We start from the raw sequence: 23,034 nt of genomic DNA on the forward strand, positions 1-23,034 counted from the left end.
ACGCATTTCAACTTCTTACACACACTTGTTATTTCATATGTTGACAGGAGGGGGAGCACTTTTAAAACCGACACACAGTCAATTTAAAAAAATCCCACAATTTCGCAAGAAAAACTTATAATTTTGGCAGTATTATAGTAGAAGTCGTAATTTGTGCAATATTATGATACAAGTTGGGATTTTACTCAATAACAGTCGCAATTTTACAAGAAAAACTTAACATTTTGGCAATTCTATGAAAAGAGCCATAATTTTACTCGACAAAAATTGGCAATATTGTGATAAAAGTCAGAATTTCATATGACAAATGTCACCATTTCGCATTAAAAAGTCATAATTTTACATTAAAAAAAAGTCATAATTTTACGAGAAAATATTGCAATATTACAGAAACAGAAAGAATATGAGAAATCGTTCCCAATTTTATAAGAAAAAAGTAGACACATTGTGAAAAAAAGACTGCTTTTAGTTATTTTAATTTTTTTTGTAATTGTTTTTTAATCTTCATTATTTCTTCCATATATATTTTAATTTCATTTTTGTTATTAATGTTGGCCAAAGGGGACGCATTTCAACTTCTTACACACACTTGTTTTTTCATATTTTGACAGGAGGGGGAGCACTTTTAAAACCGACACACAGTCAATTTTTAAAAAAATCCCACAATTTCACAAGAAAAACTTATAATTTTGGCAGTATTATAGTAGAAGTCGTAATTTGTGCAATATTATGATACAAGTTGGGATTTTACTCAATAACAGTCGCCATTTTACAAGAAAAACTTAACATTTTGGCAACTCTATGAAAAGAGTCGTAATTTTACTCGACAAAAATTGGCAATATTGTGATAAAAGTCAGAATTTCATATGACAAATGTCACCATTTTGCATTAAAAAGTCATAATTTTACATAAAAAAGTCATTATTTTACGAGAAAATATTGCAATATTTCAGAAACAGAAAGAATATGAGAAATCATTCCCAATTGTATAAGAAAAAAGTAGACACATTGTGAAAAAAAGACTGCTTTTAGTTTTTTGTTTTTTTTTAGGAAATGTTTTTTAATCTTCATTATTTCTTCCATAAATATTTTAATTTAATTTTTGTTATTAATGTTGGCCAAAGGGGACGCATTTCAACTTCTTACACACACTTGTTATTTCATATGTTGACAGGAGGGGGAGCACTTTTAAAACCGACACACAGTCAATTTAAAAAAATCCCACAATTTCACAAGAAAAACTTATAATTTTGGCAGTATTACAGTAGAAGTCGTAATTTGTGCAATATTATGATAAAAGTTGGGATTTTACTCAATAACAGTCGCAATTTTACAAGAAAAACTTAACATTTTGGCAATTCTATGAAAAGAGTCGTAATTTTACTCGACAAAAATTGGCAATGTTGTGATAAAAGTCAGAATTTCATATGACAAATGTCACCATTTTGCATTAAAAAGTCATAATTTTACATAGATAAGTCATAATTTTATGAGAAAATATTGCAATATTACAGAAACAGAAAGAATATGAGAAATCGTTCCCAATTTTATAAGAAAAAAGTAGACACATTGTGAAAAAAAGACTGCTTTTAGTTATTTTAATTTTTTTTGTAATTGTTTTTTAATCTTCATTATTTCTTCCATATATATTTTAATTAAATTTTTGTTATTAATGTTGGCCAAAGGGGACGCATTTCAACTTCTTACACACACTTGTTATTTCATATGTTGACAGGAGGGGGAGCACTTTTAAAACCGACACACAGTCAATTTTTAAAAAATCCCACAATTTCACAAGAAAAACTTATAATTTTGGCAGTATTATAGTAGAAGTCGTAATTTGTGCAATATTATGATACAAGTTGGGATTTTACTCAATAACAGTCGCCATTTTACAAGAAAAACTTAACATTTTGGCAACTCTATGAAAAGAGTCGTAATTTTACTCGACAAAAATTGGCAATATTGTGATAAAAGTCAGAATTTCATATGACAAATGTCACCATTTTGCATTAAAAAGTCATAATTTTACATAAAAAAGTCATAATTTTACGAGAAAATATTGCAATATTACAGAAACAGAAAGAATATGAGAAATCATTCCCAATTGTATAAGAAAAAAGTAGACACATTGTGAAAAAAAGACTGCTTTTAGTTTTTTGTTTTTTTTTAGGAAATGTTTTTTAATCTTCATTATTCCTTCCATAAATATTTTAATTTAATTTTTGTTATTAATGTTGGCCAAAGGGGACGCATTTCAACTTCTTACACACACTTGTTATTTCATATGTTGACAGGAGGGGGAGCACTTTTAAAACCGACACACAGTCAATTTTTAAAAATCCCACAATTTCACAAGAAAAACTTATAATTTTGGCAGTATTACAGTAGAAGTCGTAATTTGTGCAATATTATGATAAAAGTTGGGATTTTACTCAATAACAGTCGCAATTTTACAAGAAAAACTTAACATTTTGGCAATTCTATGAAAAGAGTCGTAATTTTACTCGACAAAAATTGGCAATGTTGTGATAAAAGTCAGAATTTCATATGACAAATGTCACCATTTTGCATTAAAAAGTCATAATTTTACATAGATAAGTCATAATTTTACGAGAAAATGTTGCAATATTACAGAAACAGAAAGAATATGAGAAATCGTTCCCAATTGTATAAGAAAAAAGTAGACACATTGTGAAAAAAAGACTGCTTTTAGATATTTATTTATTTATTTGTAATTGTTTTTTAATCTTCATTATTTCCTCCATATATATTTTAATTTAATTTTTGTTATTAATGTTGGCCAAAGGGGACGCATTTCAACTTCCTACACACACTTGTTATTTCATATGTTGACAGGAGGGGGAGCACTTTTAAAACCGACACACAAACAATTTAAAAAAATCACACAATTTCACAAGAAAAACTTATAATTTTGGCAGTATTATAGTAGAAGTTGTAATTTGTGCAATATTATGATACAAGTTGGGATTTTACTCAATAACAGTCGCAATTTTACAAGAAAAACGTAACATTTTGGCAGTTCTATGAAAAGAGTCGTAATTTTACTCGACAAAAATTGGCAATATTGTGATAAAAGTCAGAATTTCATATGACAAATGTCACTATTTTGCATTAAAAAGTCATAATTTTACATAAAAAAAGTCATAATTTTACGAGAAAATATTGCAATATTACAGAAACAGAAAGAATATGAGAAATCGTTCCCAATTTTATAAGAAAAAAGTTGACACATTGTGAAAAAAAGACTGCTTTTATTTTTTTTTGTTTTTTTTGTAATTGTTTTTTAATCTTCATTATTTCTTCCATAATTGTTTTTATTTAATTTTTGTTATTAATGTTGGCCAAAGGGGACGCATTTCAACTTCTTACACACACTTGTTATTTCATATGTTGACAGGAGGGGAGCACTTTTAAAACCGACACACAGTCAATTTTAAAAAATCCCACAATTTCACAAGAAAAACTTATAATTTTGGCAGTATTACAGTAGAAGTCGTAATTTGTGCAATATTATGATAAAAGTTGGGATTTTACTCAATAACAGTCGCAATTTTACAAGAAAAACTTAACATTTTGGCAATTCTATGAAAAGAGTCGTAATTTTACTCGACAAAAGTCACATTTTTTTTAAAGAAAACTTAAAAATGTTGGCAATATTATAATAATAATCGCAATTTTATTTGGCAAAATTATGACAAAAGTCATAATTTTACTCAAAAAATGTGACTATTTTAGAAGAACAACAAAAAATGTGGCAATATTGTGATAAGTCAGAATTTTCTATTACAATTGTCGCCATTTTGTATTAAAAAGTAATAATTTTATTAGAAAATATTGCAATATTACTGAAACAGAAAGAATATGAGAAATTGTTCCCAATTTTATAAGAAAAAAGTAGACACATTGTGAAAAAAGACTGCTTTTAGTTATTTTATTTTTTATTGTAATTGTTTTTTAATCTTCATTATTTCTTCCATAAATATTTTAATTAAATTTTTGTTATTAATGTTGGCCAAAGGGGACGCATTTCAACTTCTTACACACACTTGTTATTTCATATGTTGATAGGAGGGGGCGCACTTTTAAAACCGACACACAGTCAATTTAAAAAAAATCCCACAATTTCACAAGAAAAACTTATAATTTTGGCAGTATTATAGTAGAAGTCGTAATTTGTGCAATATTATGATAAAAGTTGGGATTTTACTCAAAAACAGTCGCAATTTTACAAGAAAAACTTAACATTTTGGCAATTCTATGAAAAGAGTCGTAATTTTACTCGACAAAAATTGGCAATATTGTGATAAATGTCAGAATTTCATATGACAAATGTCACCATTTTGCATTAAAAAGTCATAATTTTACATTAAAAAAGTCATAATTTTACGAGAAAATATTGCAATATTACAGAAACAGAAAGAATATGAGAAATCGTTCCCAATTTTATAAGAAAAAAGTTGACACATTGTGAGAAAAAGACTGTTTTTCGGTACTTTTCCTTGTTGTCTCAAGAAGGGTAGAAATACAAGCACACACGCACACACACACACACACACACACACACACACACACACACACACACACACACACACACACACACACACACACACACACACACACACACACAGAAGCAAAAAGATTTCAAACACTCCATCCTTCTCTCAAAACAAACACATCAAGAAGCTCCTCTCCTCTCTCGCCACAAACATGTTCTCACACACACACACACACACACACACACACACACACACACACACACACACACACACACACACACACACACACACACGCTGCATGGATTCCCTATGAAAAATGCATGTCCTCCCAGCCCCCCCATTCTCCCCTCGTGTGTTTTATAAAAAAACACTCATTTGGATTCTATTCCCATCTCGGCTCAAATACCACACAGGAATATCAATTACGCCGGCAATTTGTGTGGCGGCGGAAAGCAGGAGGAGAGTATGGTATCCATGCAGCGACATCATCACACGCAGAAGGATCCCGTGTTATGAGGCACACCAGGATGTGCTGGAAAGGCGGTTGAGAACGGTGGTGGAATGGTGTCGCGTGGTGAAGGCAAAGAAATACCGTATTTTTCGTACTTTAAGTCGCAGTTTTTTTCATAGTCTTATACTCAGGAGCGACTTATGTGTGAAATTATTAACACATTACCGTAAAATATGAAATAATATTATTTAGCTCATTCACGTAAGAGACTAGACCAGGGGTCAGCAACCTGCGGCTCCGGAGCCGCATGCGGCTCTTTGATCAGTCTGATGCGGCTCAGCTGCATACCTGCCAACCCTCACAATTTTTCCGGGAGACTCCCGAATTTCAGTGCCTCTCCCGAAAATCTCCCGGGGCAACCATTCTCAGATTTTCACCCGTACAACGATATTGAGGGCGTGCCGTGATGGCTCTGCCTTTAGCGTCCTCTATGACCTGTCGTCGCGCCCGCGTCCGCTTTTTCACCATACTAACTGCGTGCCGTCCCAGTCAAAAGTTGTATGCGGCTTCTGCATACACAGGTAAGTGACTGCAAGGCATACTTGATCAACACTCATACAGGACATACTGAGGGTGGCGATATAAACAACTTTAACACTGTTACAAATATGCGCCACACTGTGAACCCACACCAAACAAGAATGACAAACACATTTCGGGAGAACATCCGCACCGTAACACAACATAAACACAACAGAACAAATACCCAGAATCTCTTGCAGCCCAAACTCTTCCGGGCTAATTATTAGTAGATTGCACAGTACATATTCTGTACAATTGACCACTAAATGGTAACACCCGAATACGTTTTTCAACACACTCGGGGTCCACGTAAATCAATTCATGTGAGTTAAAAACGTTTTGTTGCATGCAGAAATGTTATTTCATTTTCTCTGCAGTCGTTCATTGATTTAATAAATGTAACCCATAAGTTTGTTTATACATAGCACAAAGCAAAAAAAAACTTTATATGCAGTGTTATTTCATTTTAAATTTCAAAAGAGTTTTGTGGCTCCCATTGATTTCTTTAACTTTTAAAACGGGTCAAAATGGCTCTTTGAGTGGTAAAGGTTGCCGACCCCTGGACTAGACGTATAAGATTTCATGGGATTTAGCGATTAGGAGTGACAGATTGTTTGGTAAACGTATAGCATGTAGGGATGATGTTCGTAACCGGTTCTCCCGGATGTTCGATAAGAAAAGAACCGTTCGATAAGAAAAGAACCGATTCCATGGACTCGTATCCCTTTTTGAGAACCGGTCCCCGTTTTCGAGGCCACTATAGTAAAGAAAAAGAGTTGGTTCTTTATTCGAATCCCTGGGAACGAATCCCGTCCCACAAGAAATGCCCTGTGGGACATCACAGGAAATGACGTAGCTCAGCTACATCATTTCCTGTGATGTCACACGAGCAGCAAAAATAATTGACCGGAAAAAAACGCCTCAAGGCATGGCTATTCACCTATAGTGATCACAGAGACAGGTTGTTTTTGTGTTACTGTATATATTAGTTTTTCTGAAAAATCCCACTTAATATACTTTGGGTAACAACAGTCAATATTTTTTTTATTTTTTTTTTTAAGGGGGTAACAGTCAATATTAATTTTTTTATTTTATTTTATTTTTTTCTTATAAAATAAAAGTAAGCTTTTGTTAAACCAAATATTGTGTTTTTTTCCCCATATACAACAACCTATCTGGATTCGATAAGAGAATCGATAAGGAATCGGTTCGATAAGAGGATTCGATAATGGGCTCGAACTCGATAATTTCTTATCAAACATCATCCCTAATAGCATGTTCTATATGTTATAGTTATTTGAATGACTCTTACCATAATATGTTACGTTAACATACCAGTTGGTTATTTATGCCTCATATAACGTACACTTATACAGCCTGTTGTTCACTATTCTTTATCATCCATCCATCTTCTTCCGCTTATCCGAGGTCGGGCCGCGGGGGCAGCAGCCTAAGCAGGGAAGCCAAGACTTCCCTCTCCCCAGCCACTTCGTCCAGCCCTTCCCGAGGCGTTCCCAGGCCAGCCGGGAGACATAGTCTTCCCAACGTGTCCTGGGTCTTCCCCGTGGCCTCCTACCGGTCGGACGTGCCCTAAACACCTCCCTAGGGAGGCGTTCGGGTGGCATCCTGACAAGATGCCCGAACCACCTCTTCTGGCTCCTTTCTATGTGGAGGAGCAGCGGCTTTACTTTGATCTCCTCCCGGATGGCAGAGCTTCTCACCCTATCTCTAAGGGAGAGCCCCGCCACCCGGCGGAGGAAACTCATTTCGGCCGCTTGTACCCGTGATCTTGTCCTTTCGGTCATAACCCAAAGCTCATGACCATAGGTGAGGATGGGATCGTAGATCGACCGGTAAATTGAGAGCTTTGCCTTCCGGCTCAGCTCCTTCTTCACCACAACGGATCAATACAGCGTCCGCATTATTGAAGACACCGCACCGATCCGCCTGTCGATCTCACGATCCACTCTTCCCTCACTCGTGAACAAGACTCCGAGGTACTTGAACTCCTCCACTTGGGGCAAGATCTCCTCCCCAACCCGGAGATGGCACTCCACCATTTTCCGGGCGAGAACCATGGACTCGGATTTGGAGGTGCTGATTTTCATCCCAATCGCTTCACATTCGGCTACGAACCGATCCAGTGAGAGCTGAAGATCCTGGCCAGATGAAGCCATCAGGACCACATCATCTGCAAAAAGCAGAGACCTAATCCTGCAGCCACCAAACCGAATCCCCTCAACGCCTTGACTGCGTCTAGAAATTCTGTCCTTAAAAGTTATGAACATAATCGGTGACAAAGGGCAGTGGACACATGTGTTTTGCAAATTAGGGTTATTTATTTCTGAAATGTTTAACTCGGATAAAAAAATAAAATAAAATCATAAGACAAGAGTCCACTGCAGATGACACTGGTTCTTTGGTAATAAAAATAACAACAACAACAAAAGAAGTACAACTAGAAGTACAATCAGGGACAGCATAGTTGGGGCAATTTTAAAAACGTCCACTTTTAGAAACGTTTAAGGTTCCATAATGACCAACAAGTTTTTAAATCTCTTTACTTAAAGGCCTACTGAAAAGCGATTTTCTTATTTAAACGGGGATAGCAGGTCCATTCTATGTGTCATACTTGATCATTTCGCGATATTGCCATATTTTTGCTGAAAGGATTTAGTAGAGAACATCGACGATAAAGTTCGCAAATTTTGGTCGCTGATAAAAAAGCCTTGCCTGTACCGGAAGTAGCAGACGAGTAGCGTGACGTCACAGGTTGTGGAGCTCCTCACATCCGCACATTGTTTACAATCATGGCCACCAGCAGCGAGAGCGATTCGGACCGAGAAAGCGACGATTTCCCCATTAATTTGAGCGAGGATGAAGGATTTGTGGGTGAGGAAAGTGAGAGTGAAGGACTAGAGGGCAGTGGGAGCGATTCAGATAGGGAAGATGCTCTGAGAGGCGGGTGGGACCTGATATTCAGCTGGGAATGACTAAAACAGTAAATAAACACAAGACATATATATACTCTATTAGCCACAACACAACCAGGCTTATTTTAATATGCCACAAATTAATCCCGCATAACAAACACCTCCCCCCTCCCGTCCATATAACCCGCCAATACACCTGCACAACACACTCAATCCCACAGCCCAAAGTACCGTTCACCTCCCCAAAGTTCATACAGAACATATATTTCCCCAAAGTCCCCAAAGTTACGTACGTGACATGCACATAGCGGCACGCACGTACGGGCAAGCGATCAAATGTTTGGAAGCCGCAGCTGCATGCGTACTCACGGTACCGCGTCTGCGCATCCAACTCAAAGTCGTCCTGGTAAGAGTCTCTGTTGTCCCAGTTCTCCACAGGCCAATGGTAAAGCTTGACTGTCATCTTCGGGGAATGTAAACAATGAAACACCGGCCGTGTTTGTGTTGCTGCAGTCGGCCGCAATACACCGCTTCCCACCTACAGCTTTCTTCTTTGCTGTCTCCATTGTTCATTGAACAAATTGCAAAAGATTCACCTACACAGATGCCCAGAATACTGTGGAATTTTGCGATGAAAACAGACGACTTAATAGCTGGCCACCATGCTGTACCAAAATGTCCTCTACAATCCGTGACGTCACGCGCTGACGTCATCATACCGAGACGTTTTCAGCATGATATTTTGCGCGGAATTTTAAATTGCACTTTAGTAAGCTAACCCGTGTTAGCATGTGTTGCAATGTTAAGATTTCATCATTGATATATAAACTATCAGACTGCGTGGTCGGTAGTAGTGGGTTTCAGTAGGCCTTTAAAACACATCTATTTGTTTTAAAAATGTTTATTTTTTTACTGTCTTTACAGGAGAACCCCTACATGTGTAACAACGAGTGCGACGCCAGCACCGAGGAGTTGGCGCACCCCCCCAAGTTGATGTTTGACTTTGAGGGCCGCAACCCCACCACCTTCTGGCAGTCCACCTCCTGGAAGAAATACCCGAAGCCCCTGCAGGTCAACATCACGCTGTCGTGGAACAAGACCATCGAGCTGACCGACGACATCGTCCTGACTTTCGAATCGGGCCGACCGGAGCAGATGGTCCTGGAGAAGTCGCTCGACTACGGCCGGACGTGGACCCCCTATCAGTTCTACGCCACCGACTGCTTGGACGGCTTCACCATGGAACCCAAGACGGTGGGCGACCTCACCCAGCGCACCCTGCTGGACATCATCTGCACCGAGGACTACTCGCGGGGCTACGTGTGGAAGAACGACAAGACGGTACGCTTCGAGATAAAGGACCGCTTCGCTCTGTTCGCCGGGCCCCGCCTGCACAACATGGCCTCGTTGTACGGCCAGCTGGATACCACCAAGAACCTGAGGGACTTCTTCACCATCACCGATTTGAGGATTAAGCTGCTGAAGCCAGCCACTGGAGCCACCATGGTGGATGAGAACAACCTGTCCAGATACTTCTACGCCATCTCCGACATCAAAGTGCAGGGAAGGTAAGACTGACTCACCCTTTGAGGTCTTTTTGAACTAAAATCTCTTTATTCACTTGAAATTTCTCATATCCAGTGAAATTTGTGTTTCGTATAACAGGGCTATTTCTTTCCAAAATGAGTACCTCAGGCTTATGAAACGGTGCGGCTAATTTAAAGATTTTTCTTCGATAACAGCCATAGTTCAAGATTCAAGATTCAGGATGATTTATTGTCAATTCTTAACATGCACAAGACACATAAGAACTGAAAAGTACATTTTCGACACAGTCCCACTAAGAGCAGACATACGTTACAGGGAGACAAGACGGGACCGCCGACGGATCAGCCATTTTTACGGCGCTCCTTAAAAAAGGTGGGATAAAGGTGATATTGGGAAAGGGGCGAAGAGTAAAAAAAATATCAGTCAAAGGCTGGACCCACAGGAGGGGGTCCAGACTGAGTCCAAGGGGAAAATAAACATTTGCAATGCACACATAAACACGTTACATTTAATCACAACAAACTCGCAACACAGGGAGGGGGAGTTGGCGGTGGTGAAGGCGTGGGGTGGGGGGGGGAGTGTGCTTGTGTGCCCAATTGTCTTGGGTGTGATGTGTAATGTTTTTGTAGACTGAGGCCGATCTGCAAGAGTTCGACTCCAGGTGTCGTTGAATCCGCCCTCACCAGAAAAAATAATAATAAAAAAAAATTAAAAAATAGTTTATTTTGCATTACACCGACCGACACTAAAAAGGTGGGTTATTGTTTGTGCTACGGCGCCATCTTTTGGACAGGTTTGCTCACTGCAGGAGCTGCAAATTGACAATGTACTTCCTTAGTATATACGTCCATAGCGTTTTTACTCGAAAGGATTCTCCATTCATCAATCCAAGCAATGTGTGTAAGTTTTACAATATAACTAAAACAATTCATACTTACTAAATTGTCCAGTGTGATGTCCGTAGGAGTGTTTTCATGCAGATTTGTACGTGCTATCGTAATGTAATCTAGCCAGTATCGTCAGCATTAGCAAATATGCTAACACGTTTACAAGTGTCTGTGTTAGTATTATTAACCTACAATGGTATTTTATTCGTATTCTTTCAGTTTCATAAATTCACCCAAACGTCTCTGTGGACTAATGGAGTTTGTTTAGCTGACTGGAGCGCTAGCTTCCGCAGCTAGTGGGTCCTTTATGATGACTTCTGTTTTCTTTGATCAGCTGCTTTACTGCTATGTTACAGGCACCGTTTGGAAACAATTAAAGTATGTAAATAAACATTTAAAAAATATTTCTTACTGGTATGTGTATATGTATATATATATATATATATATACATATATTGGTATCGGGACAACACTACAATGGACATTATTTATGTAAAATACACATACATTTGTAATGTTTATATTTTTAGTAGAGATGTCCGATAATGGCTTTTTTGCCGATATCCGATATTCCGATATTATCCAACTCTTAATTACCGATTCCGATATCAACCGATACCGATATATACAGTCGTGGAATTAACACATTATTATGCCTACTTTTGTTGTGATGCCCCACTGGATGCATTAAACAATGTAACAAGGTTTTCCAAAATAAATCAACTCAAGTTATGGAAAAAAAAAATGCCAACATGGCACTGCCATATTTATTATTGAAGTCACAAAGTGCATTATTGTTTTTAACATGCCTCAAAACAGCAGCTTGGAATTTGTTTATTGTAGCGTCCCGGATGAGTTAATGCTGCAAGGGGTTCTGGGTATTTGTCCTGTTGTGTTCATGTTGTGTTACGGTGCGGATGTTCTCCCGAAATGTGTTTGTCATTCTTGTTTGGTGTGGGTTCACAGTGTGGGGCATATTTGTAAAAGTGTTAAAGTTGTTTATACGGCCACCCTCAGTGTGACCTGTATGGCTGTTGACCAAATATGCCTTGCATTCACTTGTGTGTGTGAAAAGCCATAGATATTATGTGATTGGGCCGGCACGCAAATGTTGTCTATCTATCTGTACCCTGCAATGAGGTGACGACTATCCAGCCACCCCCGCGACCTTGAGAGGTACAAGTGGTAGAAAAATGGATGGATGGTATAAAGAAATAAAACTGAGGAATACAAATATTTCAAAAGAAGGAACACCAATCGTCAACAAAATGTTGCTTGATTTTCTTCAGGCTGTTAACTATCGTGGAGCTGCACACGCTGGAAAGGAGTAGCGAGGGCAGAATAATGCATTTATTGACAGTGCAGCGTGAAAGCTGATGTGTTTACATTGTAAATAAGTAAACACAGTCTCAAAGGAATATAGCCTGCGGAGGCACTTTCTAAAGAAACATCCAAATGATGATGTCCGGCCCCTGAAACCTTGTGCTCTTGAACCTGCGGCCCTCTTCATTCCGTAATTGAACAGCCCTGCACTAACCTAAGTTCATAGAAGTCAATTGGATAAAATAAAGTACATTTCTTATAAGTACCATTAACACTGGAAGACTGGAGGGCGAGGCTAACAATGTTACACAGCGAGTAAGATGTCAGGCTCAAACACCGATGACATCTATTAAACAGACGAGAAGCAAGGAATCATGCAGAGACAGAGTTACATTTTTCAATGAGGAGACACGTGTTTCGGGCTGTACTCTAGTTACAGATCCAAACTACGTTCTAAAAGTCCAGCCCGCGTGCTTCCTCTATTTATTTGGAAGGTCCCTGGTTACATCACTGAAGCTGTCGCTGAGGGAAGGGGGGTAATCTCGACAACTCCAGTTAGACACAATATATGATTATACAAAAATGCAAATGTGTTGACGCCGGTGCTATCGCCTCGTCTCTGCTTTGTCTGCGTCCCGGTACCCGATGTTCGGCCTTGGCAGTCAGCAGGACACAACACTGATAAAGACGGCTAGCAATCTTTAGGTTTGCCAGCTTTGCACAGATACAAAAATACAGATAATAACTATAGCAATGGCCCTTAAGCATAAAGTTGTGTGATAATACTATATATATATATGATTATTCTAACATAAGAACAAGTGGAGTTAGACAAGCAGTTATGCTAGTTTGAAACTGCGTCGGCTTGTTTCCTGTTTTGGCACTTGTTCGAGTTTTTGAGAATAAATCATGTTCCTACCTGTTTGGAGTGGTCCGTTTGCACCCCGGGGGAACGAACCTCACAGCAAGCTGTGACCCCCCCCACACGTGACAGAACGTGCAGGTAGAAACAAAACTCGAACAAGTGCCAAAACAGGAAACAAGCCGACGGAACAACGTGCCGATCGCACTCGAAGCTAAGGTTACCACTTTGCATAGGCAAAAGACAAGGAATTCTCACGTAACTTGTTGCATGAAGCAAACAATGAAGCCAGGCCTACTGGGCAAAGGCAGGCTTAAATAGTCCCTCTGATTAGTGCTCGGAAAACAAGTGAGCGTCCCGAGCACCAATCAGAGACAGGTGGAAACAATAAGCACCCATGGTAACTAAAAACAAACAAGGGTGCACAAAAACAGGAACTAAGGGAGTCCAAAACTAACAGAATATAACAAAAACATGATCCGGGCCACGGATCATGACAGAGAGTAGCTTTTTGATTGTGTTTAGTTGTGGATGTATTATTGACTTTGTTTCGATCAAATAATTGTGTGGCATGAAAGATGCTATTTTTATATTTCTTAATATATATGTTGTTACACTGTCAATAGCACTCACCATAAATGCATAAAAATGTGATCGGTATCGGCCGATCTCACTCATGCATGAGCAGAATTGGCAGAATAAAACCCAGATCGGGTCATACCCAGTAGAACCATAAAGCATCCAATCACCTTGAGTCAATTGAGATATGACTCCCTATACACTTACTCCCAACGATAAAATACACACGTTTACACAATATTGGATATGTTTAATTAGGACAAGTTAAAAAGCCGCTGTGGGTCGTGCTGTGTTCCAGGGGAATGGGAACGTTGTCTTTTCACGGCGCCGGCAAATGGCCCACACGCCGATCATAAAACATCTACAGCTGCTCTCCAAATTGGTATCGTGTTGCCGGCTGCAGTCGGTTTATGCGAGCATAACCAGGCTAGTAACGAGCCATCAGGAGAGGAAGCCGGCGATGTGAAATGGAACAGTCGGCGCCTAATTGGAATTCAGTCGGCCTCAATGGCAAATTAGCACCATTAGCACGTTTTTGGCAAATTGGCAGTAGACTAATCTTGTAATTAAAAGCATTTGCGACTGATTAAATGGAAATCATCAGGGACGTGTCGCTGGAGGAACGGTGGGGACGCTCAGAGTTTGCAGGTCCTTCCAAATGTTGAGCTGTTTAATTAGAAGACTCGGGGTTTGATCTAGGAGGCGTTCTGGGGGAGTGAACTACAGCTGATAATGTACAATGTGTACAGTTGTCATAAGTAATCATTGTAAATGGTAAATGGGTTATACTTGTATAGCGCTTTTCTACCTTCAAGGTACTGTTGCGTTTGGACCAGTTGTTCCTCCCAGGGAATTAACCCTAACCCTAAGTCACAAGTCGCTCCCAAGCTCTTTACGACACTTAAAGCTGAGTAGAAAAACCACCAGAGACAGAATAGGTATTTTGTAATATATTTGCAAAGCTTTGCATATACATTGAGACCAGTCCAGCATAGAACATTCTATCGCGCCGCCAAGATGGTCTTCCCCCCCCGAAAAACCCTCTCCCCTCTTAAGTCTCTCTCTCTCCCGCCCTCGCACTCATGTCCCTCCAGCCAAAACACATGCCCATTGTCCTCCGCACCTGGGAATAAGGCTAGATAAGTGAAAGGAGTATCTCTCTTTCTTACATTCCTCATTCAAGGTTAAGCACACAGTTTTTGCAGACAACCAAAAGACCACAATTGGAAGAAAAACACTAGCTGTTTTGGAATATGATTATGAAATAAAAGAAGTAACACTTAAATTCGGATATATGTAAATATCTGCCTCCGACAGTACTCAAAGCGCTTTGACACTATTTCCACATTCACCCGTTCACGCACTGATGGCGGGAGCTGCCATGCAAGGCCCTAACCACGACCTATTAGGAGCAAGGGTGAAGTGTTTTGCTCAAGGACACAACGGACGAGACGAGGTTGGTAGAAGGTGGGGGTTGAACCCAACCAGAATCAGAATCAGAATCGTTTTTATTGCCATTTTTTGAGAACGGGTTCACAAACTAGGAATGTTTTTGGGGACGGCGTGGCGCAGTTGGGAGAGTGGCCGTGCCAGCAACCTGAGGGTTCCCAGTTCGATCTACACCTTCTACTAACCTTGTTACGTCCGTTGTGTCCTTGAGCAAGACACTTCACCCTTGGGGCACTAGGAGGTTAACCCCTTTACTACTGTTACCCCAGGTGGCCCTTGGCAAAGGCCTAGTACCTGACTTCCCCCTAGCCAGGGATACGGTGAAAACCTCAACGGCAGAGCAGGCGGAAGACGGTAGATTTAAGAACTACCACAACGGCTGCGATGGCGGAAGAAGTCTGCACCAGAGAAGGGTACCCAGTCGTCTTGGACTCCATGCCACTGGACCCTGACCCGATTCTGTCAAGGATCGTGTGGTGACTAGGGTTGGGTATCGTTTGAATTCGAACGATTCCGATTCCGATTCTTTGTTTTGATTCCGATTCCTGACGATTCTCGATTCCGATTCTTCTTGTACCATGCCGGGATCAATGTGTTTGACAGGTAGTCCCTGGAAGGTGGTATGTATTTTGGGTTGAGAATTTTCACCATATCCCTGCAAACATAAACAAACATGTAATGTTGCTGTTACTGTTTAGCCCAGTATCAATTAGCTTAGCTCTAACGTTATTGCTTAACTAACCTAAATGTTGGAGATTCCACCTCTGAAAAGGGATGCAGTCTTTTGACTATGTGTGCAGTGACCTTTCTGTGGCACTCTTCCGTCTGTGGCACCGACATCTTCCCCATTGCCGCTACGGTAAACAGAGTACGCTGAGCACATCGCAGAGCCTGGCTAGCAGGTAGTAAATTGCCATGCAAGGCCCTAACCACGACCTATCAGGAGCAAGGGTGAAGTGTCTTGCTCAAGGACACAACGGACGAGACGAGGTTGGTAGAAGGTGGGGATTGAACCCAAACAGAATCAGAATCGTTTTTATTGCCATTTTTTGAGAACGGGTTCACAAACTAGGAATGTTTTTGGGGACGGCCCCGGCGCGGTTGGGAGAGTGGCCGTGCCAGCAACCTGAGGGTTCTAGGTTCGATCTACACCTTCTACTAACCTTGTTACGTCCGTTGTGTCCTTGAGGAAGACACTTCACTCTTGGGGCACTAGGAGGTTAACCCCTTTACTACTGTTACCCCAGGTGGCCCTTGGCAAAGGCCTAGTACCTGACTTCCCCCTAGCCAGGGAAGACCTCAACGGCAGAACAGGCGGAAGACGGTAGATTTAAGAACTACCACAACGGCTGTGATGGCGGAAGAAGGCTGCACCAGAGAAGGGTACCCAGTCGTCTTGGACTCCATGCCACTGGACCCTGACCCGATTCTGTCAAGGATCGTGTGGTGACTAGGGTTGGGTATCGTTTGAATTCGAACGATTCCGATTCAGATTCTTTGTTTTGATTCCGATTCCTGACGATTCTCAATTCCGATTCTTCTTGTACCATGCCGGGATCAATGTGTTTGACAGGTAGTCCCTGGAATGTGGTATGTATTTTGGGTTGAGAGTTTTCACCATATCCCTGCAAACATAAACAAACATGTAATGTTGCTGTTACTGTTTAGCCCAGTATCAATTAGCTTAACTCTAACGTTATTGCTTAACTAACCTAAATGTTGGAGATTCCATCTCTGAAAAGGGATGCAGTCTTTTGACTATGTGTGCAGTGACCTTTCTGTGGCACTCTTCCGTCTGTGGCACCGACATCTTCCCCATTGCCGCTACGGTAAACGGAGTACGCTGAGCACATCGCGGAGCCTGGCTAGCAGGTAGTAAATTGTCTATGAAAAAATACGCGGACTAATTTGTTAGCTGCCTCAACGTTGGCGCAAAACACATTATTTATTGCATATATATTGTTTTACTTACCGGATTCGGACTGCAGTGCAGTCACCGAGGTGCCAGGCTGGGCTTCGGAGCTAGAGGAAGAGGCAGAGGAGGACGGGACACGCATTTATTTGGACTCCATGAACTCGGAGGTGCTTCATCATGTTCGACGTGCACCCTCCTAAGCACGAAACAGTCCTGTCGCACGTGTTACATTTCGCCGATATTTCATTTTTTTTAGTAAAATAAAGCCACACTTTCGACCGCGGACGCCCGCTATCCATGCTTGACTGACTCGCTCGGCTACATAGGCTCGGCTATGCCAACACTTCCGGCGGTGGGCGCTTCTTCGTTGGTGTTCAGCGGCTTCTTCTTCCGGTCGGCGGACTGGGTATCGAAACTAGGAATCGAAATTTAAACTTTTGAACGATTCCGGGAGAATCGGAAAGTTAGTCCCGGTTCCAATCGATACTCGATACTCGATACCCAACCCTAGTGGTGACTGTCTGTGCACCAGTCTTCCCACGTTAAACTAAGTCACGCACAGGCATCCTCCATAGAGGGATATCCTCCTACCAGGAGGATCGTCATACTCGTTTCGAGTGACCGCCGATGATGATGATGATGATGGGTGAATGTGGAAATAGTGTCAAAGCGTTTTGAGTACCTTGAAGGTAGAAAAGCGCTATACAAGTATAACCCATTTTTCTTGGCACAATCGTGCAACATATAACACAGAATAGGTAATAAAATGAGCTGTAACTGAGCTAACAGATCTTGTTACTGTTCATGTGCCTGATGGCCGAGGGGAAAAAACTGTTCAGGTGGCGGGAGGTGTGGGTCTGGATGGACCGTAGTCTCCTGCCTGAGGGGGAGAGGGGAGAATAGGTTGTGTCCAGGGTGAGAAGAGTCAGCTGTGATCCGATTCATACGCCTTCTGGTTCTGGAGGAGAACAGGTCCTGGAGGGATGGGAGTTTGCAGCCAATAACCTTCTCAGCAGCACGTACGGTGCGTTGCAGTCCCGGACTGTGGCGCCGGAGAACCGGTACCGGTACCAAATTATTGGTATTAAGACAACCCTAGTAGGAGGACAACAATAGTGCCGTTTGAGCGATAAAAATTTGATATATTGGCAAAAACGATGCTGATTGGACTAAATGTACGAGAAAGTTATTGGCCTAGTTCATGGGAACCGAATTTGTGTGAATCATCGCAAAATCCAGGAGAGATTGATACGTCTATATTGTTTGACTACAAAGCCCCCAACTCTAATTAGAATATTACCATTTATGTTCAAAACCTCATGTGGCGAAGTTATGCGCTGTATATCAATAAAAAACTGTATTGAAATAAACATTGCATGTTTGCACAAGCACTACACACAACTCAGAAAGGTGATATTAAGACTTTGTTTTTTTTTCTTTTTCAAATTTTCTTGTAATCAGACCATATTTTCTGTATATTAGATGGGATTTTTTTTACCTAGGTACTGTCAGGTTCAAACACTGATGACATCTATTAAACAGACAAGAAGCAAGGAATCATGCAGAGACAGAGTTCAATTTTGCTCAATGAGGAGAGATGTTTTTGGGCTGTATTCTAGTTACAGATCCAAACTACGCTCTAAAATCCTGCCCACGAGCTTCCTCTATTTATTTGGGAGGTCCCTGGTTACATCACTGAGGCTGCCGCTGAAGGAAGGGGGGTAATCTCAGCAGCCCCAGTTAGACACAATATATGACTATTAATGAAATGCAAATGTGCTGACACTGGTGATATCGCCCTGTCTGTGCTCTGTCTGCGTCGCGGTACTCGATGTTCGCCCTTGGCAGTCAGCAGGCCGATTCTGGAAACAAACACTGATACAAGACGACTCGCTTTGCACAGATAGAAAAGTACAACTTCAGCACAATTGATAATAACTATAGCAACGGCCTTCAAGCATAAGACTTGTGTGTTAATTAACACAAAATTATTCTAACAGTACAAATTCCATCTAATATACCGAAAATATGGTCTGATAATAAGAACATTTGAACAAGAAGACATAATTAAGTGAGGTTTTTCATGGCGGTCTGATAAGCCAACTCATGTATTTGTTTGAGGGTCGATGCTCTCCTGCTTATTAACATCCAGTCTACCTTGAAGCTGCTTTCACGGTCCAACACATTTATAATGCTGCTGGTTAAATTGTACTGCTCATAAAATCTGTATGTTTTATTCCCACTCCTGCCCTCCGAGGGAAAATACAATACAGTCGTCCTATTTTGTCTTAAATTAAGTGTTACTATAGGGCTACTATATTGGCGAAATCATGTGGCTGCAATATTGAAACATCCCGCCCCCCGGATTGTAAATAATTAAATGTATATACTCTAATGATTAACTTGTGTGATGACTGTATTATGCTGATAGTATATATTTGTACCATGAATTGATTAACGTGGACCCCGACTTAAACAAGTTGAAACACGTATTCTGGTGTTACTGTCAGAATAATTGTATCTAAGTAACCAAAGGCGACGGCTGTTTACGACCCCCCCTTCCTTTAGAAACAGCTGTTGCCATGTAATCAGGGAAAGTCCAAATAAAAGAGGAGGCGTACAATCGTTTGTCAGCTCGTGGTGGGACACTGTACAAGGGTACAGGTCTAGGCGTTTTTTTCTCATTGAGCCAAATTTAATTCTGTCTCTGTTTAATTCCTTGCTTCTTTGTCTGTTTGAAGGGGAACATTATCACAATTTCAGAAGGGTTAAAACCATTAAAAATCAGTTCCCAGTGGCTTATTTTATTTTTCGAAGTTTTTTTCAAAATTTTACCCATCACGCAGACAGCCCCATTTTCATCAATTAATATATTCTGTAGACATACCCTCATCCGCTCTCTTTTCCTGAAAGCTGATCTGTCCAGTTTTGGAGTTGATGTCAGCAGGCCAGGGAAGCTAGGGTCGATATTCTTCTCTTGATCATCTTCGGTGGCATAAGGGACGGTGTGAGCCAAGACATCCAGGGGGTTTAGCTTGCTCGTCTGCGGGAACAAACTGCCGCCATTGCTTGCCGTGCTACCGAGGTCCTTTGTCCCTGAATTGCTCACACACTCCGGCAGATTCAATGGGGGTCTGGCGGCAGATTTCTTTGACTTTATCGTTGGAAATGCATCTGCTTTGAGTGTCGCAGGATATCCACACATTCTTGCCATCTCTGTCGTAGCATAGCTTTCGTCGGTAAAGTGTGCGGAACAAACGTCCAATTTCTTTCCACTTTCGCATCTTTGGGCCACTGGTGCAACTTGAATCCGTCCCTGTTCGTGTTGTTACACCCTCCGACAACACACCGACGAGGCATGATGTCTCCAAGGTACGGAAAACAGTCGAAAAAACAGAAAATAACAGAGCTGATTTGACTCGGTGTTTGAGAAAATGGCAGATTGCTTCCCGATGTGACGTCACGACGTCCGAGAGCGAATAATAGAAAGACGTTTAATTCGCCAAAATTCACCCATTTAGAGTTCGGAAATCGGTTAAAAAAATATATGGTCTTTTTTCTGCAACATCAAGGTATATATTGACGCTTACATAGGTCTGGTGATAATGTTCCCCTTTAATAGATACCATCAGTGTTTGAACCTGACATCTTCTTACCATGTAGTGGTCAATTGTACGGAATTGGCACTGTACTGTGCAATCTGCTAATAAACTTATTTAGAAGGTCCTAAACATTTTTTTTGTACCTCTAAGAATATTGGATGCATTGATAATTCCTGCTTAACTGGAATCCGTTTACCAAAGTTAGACCCGAAACCACTTAGCACGAGAAGACAAAAAGGACTGTGCATGTTGTGCAGTCATATTCTTCATATTCCCTCTCTAAAACATTACCCTCCGAGCACAAAACTGCATCTCCCACTGACACGTTATTTTGCCATTCATTAGAAAGAGCAGGAAAGGTAGGACAAGAAGCTATTCATCCAATATATATATACATTTTTTTAACTCCCACTGCCTCTTGGGCATCAAATACAATTTTTCCTACTAAAAAAAACCCTCCTCAAATAAAATAAAATGACTGTACCGTTTGTGTCCAGAGGTAGAGCTACAGATTGCTCGGGAGAAGGTGATGGAAGAATGGTGGGGAAGAGGCTGATTAGACATCCCGACGACGCCTACCGGCTACAGCCAAATGTGAAAAGCCTTATCACAGTATGGCGGCGTCTTCCAAGAATTCTTTGTAAACGCTGATCAACTCTGTCGGGCAAGGAGGGATTTGCAGAGTCAGCTAACCGGGAGACGTATATGAATAGAATGAATGGACAAAACCATGTTGCATTATCTCTGAGAGCATTTTCCTCATTAAACTCAATGGAATTGAAAGAAAACAACTTTAGTCACGTATTTATATGTGTGTAAGCCAGTGCTTCTTGAATAGCAGTGGTGTGCCGTCAGGGCCAGCAAGGCCTTCTCTGCTGGCCTAACATAACCAGAAATCATGATCATGATTAAAGACAAAAGTAATTTACTTTCCCTAAACATCTAAAAGTATTCATATTCTCTTCATGTCATATTATGCTCCTTCCAGTGCTGTTGTTTGTAGTTTTATCCATCCATCTTCAAACACTTATCCGGTATCGGGTCGCAGAGACAACAGCTCCAGCAGAGACCCCCAGACTTCCCTCTCCAGAGTAACATTAGCAACTTCCTCCTGGGGAATCCCGAAGCGTCCCCAGGCCAGAGAGGAGATGTAATTCCCCCCGCGGGATCTCCTCCCAGTGGGACGTGCAACGAGGACCTCCCTAGGGAGACTCTCGTGAGGCATCCGCACGAAATGCCCGAACCACCTAAGCTGGCTCCTTTCCAAGCGAAGGAGCAGCGGCTCTACTCCGAGGCTCTCTCGGGTGACTGAACTTTTCACCCTATCTCTAAGGGAGATGCCAGCCGCCCTTCTGAGGAAACTCATTTCGGCCGCTTGTATCCGCGATCTTATTCTTTCGGTCATGACCCACACTTCATGACCATAGGTGAGAGTAGTGTCGGAGGCAGATATTTACATATATCCGAATTTAAGTGTTACTTCTTTTTATTTCATAATCATATTACAAAACAGCTAGTGTTTTTCTTCCAATTGTGGTCTTTTGGTTGTCTGCAAAACTGTGTGCTTAACCTCAAGTGAGGAATGTAGAAAGAGAGATAATGGGCATGTGTTTTGACTAGAGAGACTTAAGAGGGGAGAGGGTTTTGTCGGGAGGGCAGACCATCTTAGCGGCGCGATTGAATGTTCTATGCTGGACTGGTCTCAATGTATATATGCAAAGCTTTGCAAATATATTACAAAATACCTATTCTGTTTCTGGTGGTTTTTCTACTCAGCTTTAAGTGTCGTAAAGAGCTTGGGAGCGACTTGTGACATGAATTCCCTAGGAGGAACAACTGGTCCAAAACGCAACAGTAGGAATGTAGATAGCTCGGTAGACCGAGAGCTTTGCCCTCTGGCCTAGCTCAGTGTGTAGTTTTAGTTTGTATCCAATCAGAATTCAGCTAGCTTCTGTTGCCATGATGTACCAAATCTGTCCGGGGCCTTCAGAATCAACAATGCGGGCGTCCGTGAACGGGCACATACAGTTGATAGACAGTTGCCACAGCCAATCAGATCACGAGTTGTTGTCAGTAAGGCCTTCTGAAGGCCTCACGTTGAACGTGACGTTTACGCGTCCTGTGGTTGGATACTCATCGGGACCGTCAGCGGATGAATTTGAGAACACATAGAGTTGATAGACAGTTGCGATAGCCAATCAGATCACAAGTTGTTGACAGTAGCCTATCTCGGTAGCCAGACTGTGATTGGATACTCACTTGTCATTCCAAAGTGAGTATCCAATCACAAGGTTCAATTTAGTGCCGTAGCCAGACCGGGATAGCACAGAAGGAGAACAAAACGTTGATTAGTTGGCAGATATATATTTGCAAGGCCATTTTC

The 23,034-nt window shown here is 41.1% G+C and overlaps 1 protein-coding gene across 1 annotated transcript in view; it reads left to right on the plus strand.

Annotated features, from left to right (window-relative positions):
• LOC133618473 (netrin-G1-like) overlaps positions 1-23,034 on the plus strand; it is a 272,706-nt gene that overhangs the window by 125,454 nt on the left and 124,218 nt on the right. The window contains exon 3 of the mRNA XM_061978859.2: positions 9,411-10,054. Coding sequence (XP_061834843.1) covers positions 9,411-10,054 — 644 coding nt within the window. The remainder of the gene's footprint in view (positions 1-9,410; positions 10,055-23,034) is intronic.

The sequence above is a fragment of the Nerophis lumbriciformis genome, linkage group LG19 (assembly GCF_033978685.3).
Source record: "Nerophis lumbriciformis linkage group LG19, RoL_Nlum_v2.1, whole genome shotgun sequence".
NCBI lineage: Eukaryota > Metazoa > Chordata > Actinopteri > Syngnathiformes > Syngnathidae > Nerophis > Nerophis lumbriciformis.